Here is a 13305-nt window from a genome sequence, read left to right as displayed (position 1 = left end):
TATGGAAGCATATGGGTGAACGTCAAATACTTCTCTAATTGTGATCTTTTTGCGCCATATTGTGGGTAAACTGATAATTACACACATCTCCTATTTGCACAAATCACCAGTTATATTAGTTTATATTTTATTTATTAGTATTTATTATTGTTAAAATTGCTCATTTTCATGCATAAATTAAAATAATAAAAATATAACTACATTTAGATTTGACTTGTTTAGTTTCCAAGTACCAAGCAACACTTAGTCAAAAAAAATACAGCTTACTGTCATTTATATCTTGCCTATTGATCCATTAAGTGAGTAATAAATGGCCTTCCACATTTTTATAATGCATATTATTATGCAAAAGAAAATAACTATAATATTAAAAAATATTGAAAATGCATAACAGCACATAACAGTTTCATGTAGTAAGGTGCATATGAACAACTTAACAGGCAAATCATCTTATTTAGAAATACTTAATGACCTACTGATGATCCTGTTTCTGTGGACACTATTTGATCCTGATGCAGTAGATGAAGGGGTTCACTACAGGTGGAAGCAGACTGTAGAACATGACCAGGCCGATCCTCTGACTGCTGTTCATCTGGGCGTTTGGGATGTTAGAAGTGGTTAGAACCACGAAACGGGGCACGTAATAGATGGTAATGATAGTCAGCTGTGTGGCAGTTAGTAATTAAAACAGAGTATCTTAGGGGGTAACAGATCGCCAAGTACCGATCAAGTGCCATGGTCATCATAATAAGAGAGTTCAAGGTACCAAAATAGTGAATCAGCTGCCTTTGAAACAGACAAACATAGAAGCCAATATAACCATCATTAAACCAATAGCGAGAAATAACTTTTGGCAGAGCGACTGTACAGAAACCAATATCAGACAAGGACAAACTCAGCATGATAACATACATGGGCTTATGGAGTCTGCGTTCAATCACAAACAGGATCACAATGAGAGAGTTTCCGGTGATTACAGCGATGTAGATGATGAATAAAAGCGCTCCTATCAGGCTGTAGTATTTGGACTGGAGTCCAGGGAAACCCACGATGAAAAACTCAGTCACAACAGAAGCTGTGGTTTCATTTACCTGTGACATACTGAAACATGCAGTGAACAAATGATTACAACGGAAACATTGTATCTGTATGTTACTTTGACAGTAACTGCTACTCAGACTAGTAAAAAATTATTTCACTGATTTGATTTGCCCAAAAATATTTAAATATTTACTTGGAGTGAAAATTAGTTACATTAAAAATGCAGTACAAATAATTATATAAATAAAAACATGTAAAATAATTATTTATGCAATTTAAATAAAAATTGTAACTTAACTTATCATATATTATTATATATCGTAAAATATGAATCATACGAATAATTATATAAAACAAATACTTAAGTGAATCACCTATTGACACTGATTTAAAATGTGTTTTGAATTATGCAAAAAATCCTACTTTGACTTTCAGAGAATACGTTGATTATTCCTCTGTTAATTCATGTGACCTCTGCTAAAAATGTTTTCCTGGCTCAGTGTTCAGTGCTTGTTTGTAGTTTCAGTATTGTATAGCTGTAGAATCAGTGCTAAAGCCTGTAGGGTCATATAGGATCATGTTTTGAACCATTTGGTGTTGTGAAACTGGGCTGACGTTTGGGGTTTGGGGAATGTGCTTTGCCAGAAGATAACTATGGAATGAAGTTTGGCTCATTAATGTTAGTATAACATTTGTACAACAAAGATACATTATTAATATTTTTTTTATAAATCTGTGTTGTTTTTTCACTCCAGGATAATTCTAAATCATATCATATGGAGTCATTTTTGATCCACACATACATACTTATTTGTAAAAGACACTGTATAAGAAGCTTGTCATCGATTTTTGGTTCTCCCTTTTATTTTATTACTAAAGTAATCAACTTAGACAGCAAACAGCTCCTTTTAGCCATGAATGTGTCCCAATGAGTCTTATTTTGAACTTTTTGCACCATCTTGTGGGTATAATGATACATCGTCATTTCTGTCAAATCTCTTCACTCTCACATACAATAAAACAAGAAACTTATATTATATTATATATATTATTTAATAGGCTACTGTTAAAATGTTTATATTTGTAGGCACATGTCTACAAAAAAAGAGGATAAATGTCCAAAAATATGCATTTGCCTGGAGGATTCTGCTTTTTGAGCCACCAAACATCCTGCAGTGGGAAATACAATATTTTCTCTGCTCAGCAGGTCATGTGCATAAATTAATAATAACATAATATAAAGTGGTCTATTCTTTGAAATATACCAGTTTGATAGGTGACATTTGACCAAAGAGTGAGTAATGACAAATTTAATTGGCATGTACTTTTTATCTCCTAGAAACCGTAATGAAAACAGGCAAAAAGTTCCGTAAGTAAAGCAAGATGTATATATAAAGTAATAACAAATATTATTAGTTATGACCTATGATGATTATGAAACAACAAAAAGCTACACTCACATGCTTTTTATTTGTTCAGTGTCTGGATAAATTGGCCTTTAAATTCTATTTAAAAAGCTGTAATATATATTAAAAATATCACTGTAATTTACATAAGTGTAAAAGGCCATAAAAACAACACATAATAACACACGTAAGTTTCATCAGAACAGGTTTATGTACATCACTTCATTTAGGAATAGTTCACTTTTGGATGTTTAGACTAATCCTTTTTTTGTGGACACACCATTTGATAAAGAACTGTCTGATTTCTTTGATCCTGATGCAGTAGATGAAGGGGTTCACTACAGGTGGAAGCAGACTGTAGAACATGACCAGGCCGATCTTCTGACTGCTGTTCATCTGGGCGTTTGGGATGTTAGAAGTGGTTAGAACCACGAAACGGGGCATGTAATAGATGGTAATGATAGTCAGCTGTGTGGCACAGGTAGAAAAGCCTTTCATTCGGCCCTGTGCATTTGCTATTCGAAGCACAGACACCAGGATACTTAAATAGGAAAATATAATGAAAGAGAATGGAACGAGAAGCACAAACATTGCTATAGCATATGCAATGAGATTTGTGAGGGTGGCATCAGCACAGGCCAGCTGGTTCATAGATAGAGAATCACAGAAGCAATGAAGGATCATGTTTGGTCCACAGAATGGCAGTTTCACTGTCTGCATTACGTTAATGGTTGGACCAATTATTGCAGTAACCCAGCAAAACCCTATTAGAAGCCTCATAGTGCAGTTAGTCATTGAAACATGGTATCTTAGGGGGTAACAGATCGCCAAGTACCGATCAAGTGCCATGGTCATCATAATAAGAGAGTTCAAGGTGACAAAATAGTGAATCAGGTGCCTTTGAAACAGACAAACATAGAAGCCAATATAACCATCATTAAACCAATAGCGAGAAATAACTTTTGGCAGAGCGACTGTACAGAAACCAATATCAGACAAGGACAAACTCAGCATGATAACATACATGGGCTTATGGAGTCTGCGTTCAATCACAAACAGGACCACAATGAGAGAGTTTCCGGTGATTACAGCGATGTAGATGATGAATAAAAGCGCTCCTATCAGGCTGTAGTATTTGGACTGGAGTCCAGGGAAACCCACGATGAAAAACTCAGTCACAACAGAAGCTGTGGTTTCATTTACCTGTGACATACTGAAACATGCAGTGAACAAATGATTACAACGGAAACAATGCATCTGCCTGTTAACTGACAAATTTATTAGACTGATTAGATTTGCCTAAAAATATTGAAATATTTACTTGAAGTGAAAATTTGCTTATGCTCTAAAATAAAATTATATAAAAATCAATCAAATGAATCAATTATCTAATTATTATTAAATGGTTTAAATGGCATTTACTTACAAAATTATAAATTTACATAAATTATCCAATAATAAATATAATTTCATAAATTTATATTAATAATGTAAATAAATATATTAAATTAAATGAATTACCCATTGTTACAGATTTAAAATCATTTCTCATTGTGAAAATTTAAATGTTATTTTGGCTTGTTTTACCTTGATTATTACTCTCAAGTTATGTGACATCTGCTAAAATGTGTTCCTGGCTCAGTGTTCAGTGCTGATGTCAATATTCTGCTTGTGGTTTCATTATTTTATAGTTGTAGAATCAAGCCTGTAGGGTCCAACACGTCATTGAGGATGATGTTTTGAATTATTTGGTGTCATAAAACTGGGCTGACCTTTGGGGTTATCTGTATTAGTAGTGCTGTACGGAGCCCCTAAAGGGACATGGTACGTTTGGATCCAGCCGTATCGCGCAAGAATGGCGATACGGCTGGATTAAACGTCAAAAGGCAATGATGTCATTGAATAAATCTGAGTGCTGCACGTTTCAAATCAAAACACGACAAGGATGTCTTTCAGTGAATGTATCTGAAGGGAACCGACAGTCTTCAGAAACGTGTTGGTGGCATTTTCATTTCATCTTACCTATAAAGCCTGATAAAGCAGCGTTTATGAGCGCGGACAGTGCTGCACTGTGTACTGGAAACCGCTATATTAAGCCGTTCCTAAAGCGCCACTTCATGGCAGAGAATGAATTTACATTTCCAATAAGCCTTTCTTTGTATGCCTTTCTCAGCCAAAATCAAACCAGCCCTTATAGTCCGTAATCGGGCCGAATGTGGCTAAATGTACCATGTCTCAGTGAAAATCGGGCCAGATCCGCACATCCAAAGCCTAGCCAAATTTGGCAACCATTACTGGGCTAGACCTGGCTCAGCCGCTTCCAGAACCCAGCCGAGTGATCCGACACTCAGCCTTTTTCACACTTCTGCGTTTCTGGCTTCCGGACTGGCGCTTGCAGGGTAAAAGTTTTTCTGGTGACAACAGCGGCCGTACTGAGCAAGAATGAATTCGAGAATCAAAGTCAATTAACTGTTTCGTCAGCTCGGGTCATCACAAATACAAGTTTGTTTAATTCTAAATGGTGGCAGTTATAATTCAGTAAACGTTAGCTTTGCCATTCTGTCCGTTTGGTGCTGGCTGTGCATTATGACTCCACGCGATTTTTTTTCTCGCTATTATAATTATTATTATTAATATTAAAGTAATGTTATATTTTCTATTTGCTCCCCTTTGCATTAATGTGATGGAGTAAATGTACGTTGTATAATGTGCCCTGGGAAATACATATTAAACAAGAGATGACTCTGATTCAGATTCATGGCTTTGTTCCTATTCTATCAGGATTACGTTGTTGTTTTGAGTTTAATATGCTTCAACCGGGCTGAGAATTGCTTAATATTCTTGGAAAAATGTGCATATGGTCATAAATGTTGTCATTTTGAAGTAATGTATCATGATGTGGTGATTTGAGGGAAATGACGAGATCAAAGACTGTTTAAAAAAGGGAGTTTGCCGGAGAATGAGAATAGAAACCAATCAGATGCTAAGCACATTATCTCAGAGTCAGCGGTCTGAGTGGCCATAGAAGTTACAAACAAGTCAAATGTTATTTCTTTATAGATTATATAACAACAACTTGGAAAACAGACAAAACAGAAAAGGTAAGAAGCATTATTTGAGAAAAGGGTACACTGATATAATAGGCGCAGACTTGTAACGGAACTAATTTCCGATTCTTGCGAAAAAGGCTAATTGGCCCAATTGCGCTGGCTAACGTTACCTGGGAAGTGTCTTCTTAATGACTAAATGTTAATGTAAATGTAACACAGAAATCTTAAGGGCATAGAGGCCTCTTGTAGACGGGCCTTTAGCCTCCAAAATGGTGTTATTTACTCTCACAGAAAGCTGTCAAGACTCCTTTCGAAAAGTGAAAACGCCACAGCTAGGTCTGTCACGATAATTAAATAACCGTCTAATCGCGATTATTGTGCTTTTTATATGGCACTAGGGGGAGTCATACACCAAAAGAAACAGAGGAGCACCAGTTTGGTTTTCATGTGAGGGACAGAATTATATTTACATTGTTAAATTTAAGTTTACATAAACTCATCTTCCTTCTGCTGCTGCTGTCAGTCATTCTCCGCTCAGCGTTCAGTTATGACAGTCAGAACGGTATAACTCTCTCTCCAAGATGATATATTCCCATTATAATACTTGATGTGTAGATAAAGGTCTGGGGATTCGCATAAAATGACTATATTGCTAGAGTTCATTGCTCTGTCATTTATTTTCTCTTTGTTTGTACCGTGTGGCGCGCAGCGCCCTCTGACTTACGATGCTTCAAGCACATCATTCTGCACCCTAGATGTGCATAAGCGCTGCCACTCCATGTTCATTCAAGTGCACCAATCTGCACCCTGCATGTGCATAAGAGCTTTGTGCCGCTCTGAACGTTTTGCACACAGAAAGACTATTAGAAGCCTTTCGTTTTCTCATAATTTATATCGTATTTTCATGAATGTATTTTGTAAAAATACAAATAGTTATGAAGTCGTGATAACGACAAAACAACTTTTGTTGTGTCGAGATCACGAGAAAATCAGGGTCGCTATAATTGTCTTCGACGATAAAGTTGCAGACCCGACAGCCTCCTTCTCAAGTGTCGAACACTTATGTGTAAGTCGTCAATCACTGACAGACACAGAGCTAAAATGTCCGAGTATGAATATGCATGACAAGTACTATTCTATCATGGATCAATGTAGTCGGTCACACACACAACACCTTCAATATTTGGGATGGTACTTTTTTATTATTTCAGTTTGAGTGAGTCCCTGATCAAAGTAAAAGCGAATACGATCATCCATGATGCTGCGATGATGCTGCTTCTATAGCATTTTCGCATGCCGAATACACAGAGAAAATTAAGTCGTGATAACGACAAAACAACTTTCGTTATGTCGAGATCACGAGAAAATTAAGTCGTGATAACGACAAAACAACTTTCGTTATGTCGAGATCACGAGAAAATTAAGTCGTGATCACGAGAAAACAAGACAGAAAAATTATAATAATGCATGACCGCTTAGATCTTCCGTAGCTAAATTATATAGTCAGATAGTTAAATTTCAAAGCTTATATATTTTTATTCAAATGTAGTTTTTCACTGTAACGAGGAAGTGAGTATTTAGTGGATTGTGTTTAACAAGGGGTTTAAAAAAAGAGTGGCTATTAGTTCCACAAACACAGTATTGATATTATGTGCTGTAGAAAATAAAAATAGTGCTTGTGTTGGATCGGTATTGGTCGATTCTTAGAATTTGGAGTACTCTATGTAATCTTACACTGCAAAATAATAACTAAAGAAAGATTAAAAGATAACATTATAATTATTTACTGAACCCTTAATCACAATTATATAATGAAAGTAATAAAAAACAGACAATTAATCGTGATAATCAGCATAATCGTCATAATCGCCAAAGCCCTAAAACAGACAATTAATCGCAACAACCGCGACTATTTTTAGACAATTAATTGTCAGCCAAATTTCATAATCGTGACAGACCTAACCACAGCTCGGACTGGGGATGCCAAATTGTATCTTTCACTTGGGAGATGAGGTCCTTCCTTAAGGAATCAGGCAGGGGGCTGCCAACATCAGCTGAATCAACTCAGGGAACCTTTTCTGTGAATCATGGACCGTGATCTGAGCAGGAAGGTTTGGCAGGCTTGCAGGAAGGTTCATAGGGCCAGAAAAAACACCATTATTTCAAGGCAGTTGATATGTATGCATTGCTCCAGTAGCCAAATACCAGTCTGCCCTAGCACAATGCTCTCCAACCCGATCTGGAGGCATCCGTTGTGACCATCTTCCTTTATCCTTTAGCACAGGGGTCTCCAACCCTGCTCCTGGAGAGCTACCATCCTGAAGATTTCAGCTCCAACCCCAATCAAACACACCTGAACCAGCTAATCAAGGTGTTCAGGGCTACTTGATAATTACAGACAGGTGTGTTGCAGCAGGGTTGGAACTGAAGTCTGCAGGACGGTAGCTCTCCAGGAACAGGGTTGGAGATCCCTGCTTTAGCAGGTTAGTTCCAATTGGACGCCTGTCTGGTACAGGCAATGGGCCTTATAAGGGGCCACAGCTCTGGTGGTGCAGTGGGTCACCTTGAGGTACAGGGGAAGTCGTGGCCTAATGGTTAGAGAGTCGGACTTGTAATCCAAAGATTGCGGGTTCGAGTCCCCGGCCGGCAGGAATTGTAGGTGGGGGGAGTGAATGTCCAGCGCTCTCTCCACCCTCAATACCACAACTGAGGTGCCCTTGAGCAAGGCACCGAACCCCCAACTGCTCCCTGGGCGCTGCAGCATAAAATGGCTGCCCACTGCTCCGGGTGTATGTTCCCGGTGTGTGTGTGTTCACTGCTGTGTGTGTGCATGTTGGATGGGTTAAATGCAGAGCACGAATTCCGAGTATGGGTCACCATACTTGGCTGAATGTCACTTCACTTCACTACAGTATATGGGCTTTGAGACAAAACTGGAAGGGACACATGTGAAGCAGACCCAGTGGTATCACAGAGGAGGTGGCTGACCCCGACAGGTTCTGGTGTCTAAGATTGAATATAGGCCTGAGCCCACCATCTTTTTTTGGAAAAGAGCACTTCTTCCTTTGGAAGGGGAATGTAGCACTTCCGATGGTGGGAAGTAGCGGCTGTAAAACCATGACTTGCTGTTCACTAACAGAACCATCTCCATGGCACCTTTTGCTAGCAGACTTTGCACTTTGGATAAGAGAACATGTGCATCATTGTCCTGTACCAAAGTTTGAATAACATTTAAAAACACTAAAAGATTCAGCCTGTCTAATTTCAGTAGGGAGAGAATTCCAGAGTTTTGGTGCCACAGAAGAAAAAGCCCGGTCACCTACAACCCAGAACAACATCTAAAGAACTGCAGGCCTCACTTGCCTCAATTAAGGTCAGTGTTCATGATTCAACCATTAGAAAGAGAGTGGGCAAAAACTGCATCCATGGGAGAGTTCCAAGGCAAAAGCCACTGCTGACCAAAAAGAACTGATGAGATAAAAGTTGGAAAAATCTTTTTGGAAGGTGTGTGTCCCGTTACATCTGGCATAAAACCTGGAACCACATCATTTCATAAAAAGAACATAATATCAACACTCAAACGTGGTGGTAGTGTGATGATCTGGGGCTGCTTTGCAGCTTCAGGACCTGGGTGACTTGCCATAATTGATGGAACCAAGAACTCTGCACTCTATCAGAAAATCCTGAAGGAGAATGAAGGACAATGATCCCAAGCACACCACCATCATACTATTTTTACTGTACTGTGGGAAAATTTACACCGATTTGCCAGAACACTCATAAAACATGCAAATGAGGTGTCAAGTGTGACAAAGAAACACTTTCCCGCTGAAACTATGTGCCTGTTATTGGTCAAACTAACCAAAATGGGTGTTACAGGGAAACCAGATAAAACTTCTCCTACACTCAAAAGGCGAGGCCTTCTCCCATCAACCCATGGCTGGAATGACGAAGCTTTCACTCCTAAAGGAATTCATCAAGAATCTACACATTATACATGCACCAGGACACTTTACTCAGCACCAACAAAACCAATATGCAAGTAACCGCTTGTTAACTGTTTAGATGCGCTTCTAGGCTTCGACCCCTTTTAATTAAGGTGATGTGATTCTCTGATGGTTCTAACAGGTTGTGTTTAGCTGATGTGTTTACCTGCCATTACACTCTACTCTCTTGCACGCAAGCGTTCTCTCTCTCTCTCTCTCTCCATGCCTTACTTGCGTTGGGGATGTGGGGAGCTGGGGGTGGGAGTGGGGGGTCGTAGTATCAGTGTTCAGTGTTGCATGGGGTAAAAGAGGGGAGGGGGGGGCAAGGACGGGAGGGAGTTCAGCTTCCTGACAGCCTGATGTATGAAGCTGTCCTTCAGTCTGCTGGTCCTCACCTGGAGACTCCGCAGTCTCCTCCCTGATGGCAGCAGACTGAAGAAGCTGTGTGTCGGGTGGGTTGGATCACCTGCAATGCGGAGGGCTTTGCGGGTTAGACGGGTGCTGTAGATGTCCTGGAGGGAGGGGAGAGAGACACCAACGATCTTCTCAGCTGCTCTCACTATGCGTTGAAGTGACTTGCGGCAGGATGCTTTGCAAGCGCCATACCACACAGTGATGCAGCTAGCTAGGATGCTCTCGATGGTGCCTCTGTAGAAGGTGCACATGATGGGGGCCGGGGCTCTGGCTCTTCTAAGTTTGCAGAGGAAGTAGAGACGCTGCTGTGCTTTCATGGCCAGTGCTACAGTGTTGTTAGTCCAGGAGATGTCCTCTGTGATGTGCACACCCAGGAACTTGGTGCTGCTCACTCTCTCCACAGTCGCACCGTTGATGGTCAGAGGGGCATGCTGAGTGTGTACTCTCCTGAAGTCAACAACAATCTCCTTTGTCTTCTCCACATTCAGAGAGAGATTGTTGTCACTGCACCACCCAGCCAGGCGGCTCACCTCGCTCCTGTAGTTTGTCTCATCTCTGTTGCTAATGAGACCCACCACAGTCGTCATCCGCAAACGTAATGAAAAGGTTGGAGTTGTGTGATGGTGTGCAGTCGTGGGTCAGCAGAGTGAAGAGGAGGGGGCTCAGCACACATCCTTGGGGGGCCCCAGTGTTCAGTGTGATGGTGCTGGATGTGTTAATGCCGACCCGTACTGCCTGAGGTCAGTTGCACAGAGAGGTGTTGAGCCCCAGCTGGACCAGTTTGTGAGTGAGCTGTTGAGGGATGATTGTGTTGAATGCTGAACTGAAGTCTATGAACAACATCCTGACATATGACTCTTTTTTGTCCAGATGTGTGAGGGCTGGGTGGAGGGCAGTGGCGATGTCGAGTGGTCGAGTGGTTGGACCTATATGCAAACTGGAAGGGGTCCAGGGAGGGGGGGAGGACAGACTTGATGTGGTGCATGACTTGCCGTTCAAAGCATGGAATGATGGTGGTAGCTTTGAAGCATGTGGGGACAACGGCCTGATTTAGCGAGATGTTGAAAATGTCTGTGAAGACATCAGTGAGTTCCACTGCACAGTCTCTCAGTACACGCCCAGGAATGTTGTCAGGACCCGGAGCTTTGCTTGCATTGATCCTGCTGAGGGATCTTCTCACACTGCATCTATGTTTAATGTGTGTTTGTGTCTAGTTCGATGTTGCATGTTCCCCTGTAGTATAGTTTAATAAACATCCATATGTATTCACGCTTGGTTGTCTGTGTCTGCTGCTCACAGAACGAGGTCACTTCAACGTTCCGGTTTTCTTACATGCTCTATGAGCAATGTATTAGGGAGGAAATAAGTTTTCATGGCCAGAGAAATAATTTTCCTTAGAGTCAATAGACGATTAAAACTGTCCATACTGCGGACGAACAAATCATCTAATTGTACTATTAATGCTATAATTCCTGAAGATGAATATATAATTGATAACAACCTGTTATGATTAATTATGTTCATCTCACTTTGAGCTAATTTTAATAAATCATTGAATTATTACTAAATGTTTTAAATTACATTTAAATACAAAAATATGAATTCACATAAATGATTCAACATGTAATTTCATAAAGTGATAATAATAATGTAAATAATAAAAATTTCTTTAAATTTATGAGGCATTGTTACCAAAAATATTTGTCATTGCAGAAATCTAGATGTTATTTTGGCTTGTATTTCAGTAAACTACCTTGATTATTCCTCTGTTAAGTTATGCAACATCTGCTAAAATGTATTCCTGGCTCAGTATTAAATGCTGATGTCAATGTTTTCTTTGTAGTTTCATTATTTTATAGTTGTAGAATCAGTGCTAAAGCCTGTAGGGTCCGTGTCTTGAAACTGGGCTGACCTTTGGGGTTTACTGGTTGAGGTGTGTTATGTGTTTGTTTGCATGACACGCATTCACACAGACGGGATTTGCTTTTCCCTTAAATTTATTATTTTTTTAATTATTAGATTTTTTAAAATTCTATTTATTGATTAAACAATATTTTTACTAATTTCATCAGCATCTGCAAAGGTCACCAACGGGTGGTGCAAAAACGAAAATAAATGAATGCAGATTCATGACAACTGTGGCACCTGTTTGTTTGTTACCTTTTGCATGGCAGAAAAGCCTACTACTTGAAGTTTTTCATGTATTTACTATTAAATGAAAATATTTGCTCACTTTATTTTAAGGTCCAATTCTTGCTACTAACAAACACTTTTGCCTCAATAAACTGCTAAATTACTGCTAATTAATAGTTAGCAAGGTAGCAAGGTAGTTGGTAAGGTATTGGGTATGATTAGGGATGTAGAGTATGGTCATGCAGAATATGTGCATTATAAGTACTAATAAATAGCCAAAATGTTATTAATAGGCATGCTAATAAGCAACTAGTTACTAGTGAGATTTGGTCCCTATATTAAGTTTTACCATATATTTAAATATAAATATTTTCTTTGTTTAACTGCATATTTTGTGAGCAGTAATGCATTCTTTAATTATTGAAATATGAATTTAAATTCTCAGAGGTACTTTCAGCAAATATGTTTTATATTTTATCGGGGCGGGGAATCCTAAGGCAAAAGATTTACACTCTCCCTCCTGTCCTCACTGTTAAAAAGTTACAGGACAATTACAAATACAATTACAAATTACAAAAGTGTATTAATTTACTTTTATTGTCTTTAATTTAATGCACAGACAAGTATCCACAGACAACAGCTGTTTTCATTGTAATGCAATATATTATGGTACTTCTGCACTTAAAAAATATTTAGGCCTAAATTTAAGATTTATCTATTTGAATGGTGCACAAAATTTGCATCCATATAGAAAGTTTCAATTTAAACTAATAAACATTATGTAATGCATATGACTGTTTTAAATGTAATATATTTTCATATATTGCCATATTTCATATATTTTAATTGATTAAATTCAGTTATTTTCACAATTAACAGATTTATGCAAATTTTAAGCAATTTGTGCAATAAATGCATGAAATGAATGTGAATGCATTGAAAATAATATTGTTTAAATAAAATAAAATACATTCAAATAATAATTATTAATACATAATTTTTTAGAGTGCAGTTTCCTTTATGTATGACTGATAAATGTACACCACATTAAGTCTAAAATCATACTATACTGACATGCAGTACTGTATTTATATGCACTTCAAATACATAAATCCTAAATTTGGCCTAAATATTTTTTGAGTGTGTAAAGACAAATAGATAACTTTATCAGTAACATCTTTTCTGTTAACATATCTGTTTTACCGTACATCTAAATGGAGCTAATCTTATGAATGCTGTCGTTTATAGCAAATCAGATGTTTTGGTTGTTTTTTC

The 13305-nt window shown here is 38.4% G+C and overlaps 2 protein-coding genes across 2 annotated transcripts; both read right to left on the bottom strand.

Moving 5' to 3' along the window:
- Positions 1 to 499: 499 nt before the first annotated feature.
- On the bottom strand, positions 500 to 1100 carry LOC306865880 (olfactory receptor 52A5-like; the record flags this gene model as incomplete). Its single annotated transcript, XM_079410703.1, has 2 exons — positions 500 to 664; positions 699 to 1100. The coding sequence occupies 2 exons, from the start codon at positions 1098 to 1100 to the stop codon at positions 500 to 502; spliced, it is 567 nt and encodes a 188-aa protein (XP_079266829.1).
- A 1584-nt stretch (positions 1101 to 2684) lies between these two features.
- Positions 2685 to 3659, bottom strand: LOC306865878 (olfactory receptor 1500-like; the record flags this gene model as incomplete). Its single annotated transcript, XM_079410700.1, has 1 exon — positions 2685 to 3659. The coding sequence occupies one exon, from the start codon at positions 3657 to 3659 to the stop codon at positions 2685 to 2687; it is 975 nt and encodes a 324-aa protein (XP_079266826.1).
- Between the last annotated feature and the right edge of the window lie 9646 nt (positions 3660 to 13305).

The sequence above is a fragment of the Barbus barbus genome (genome assembly GCF_936440315.1).
Source record: "Barbus barbus genome assembly, chromosome: 47".
NCBI lineage: Eukaryota > Metazoa > Chordata > Actinopteri > Cypriniformes > Cyprinidae > Barbus > Barbus barbus.
Note: the sequence above shows the minus strand (reverse complement) of the source record. Positions and strands in the feature narration are given on the sequence as shown.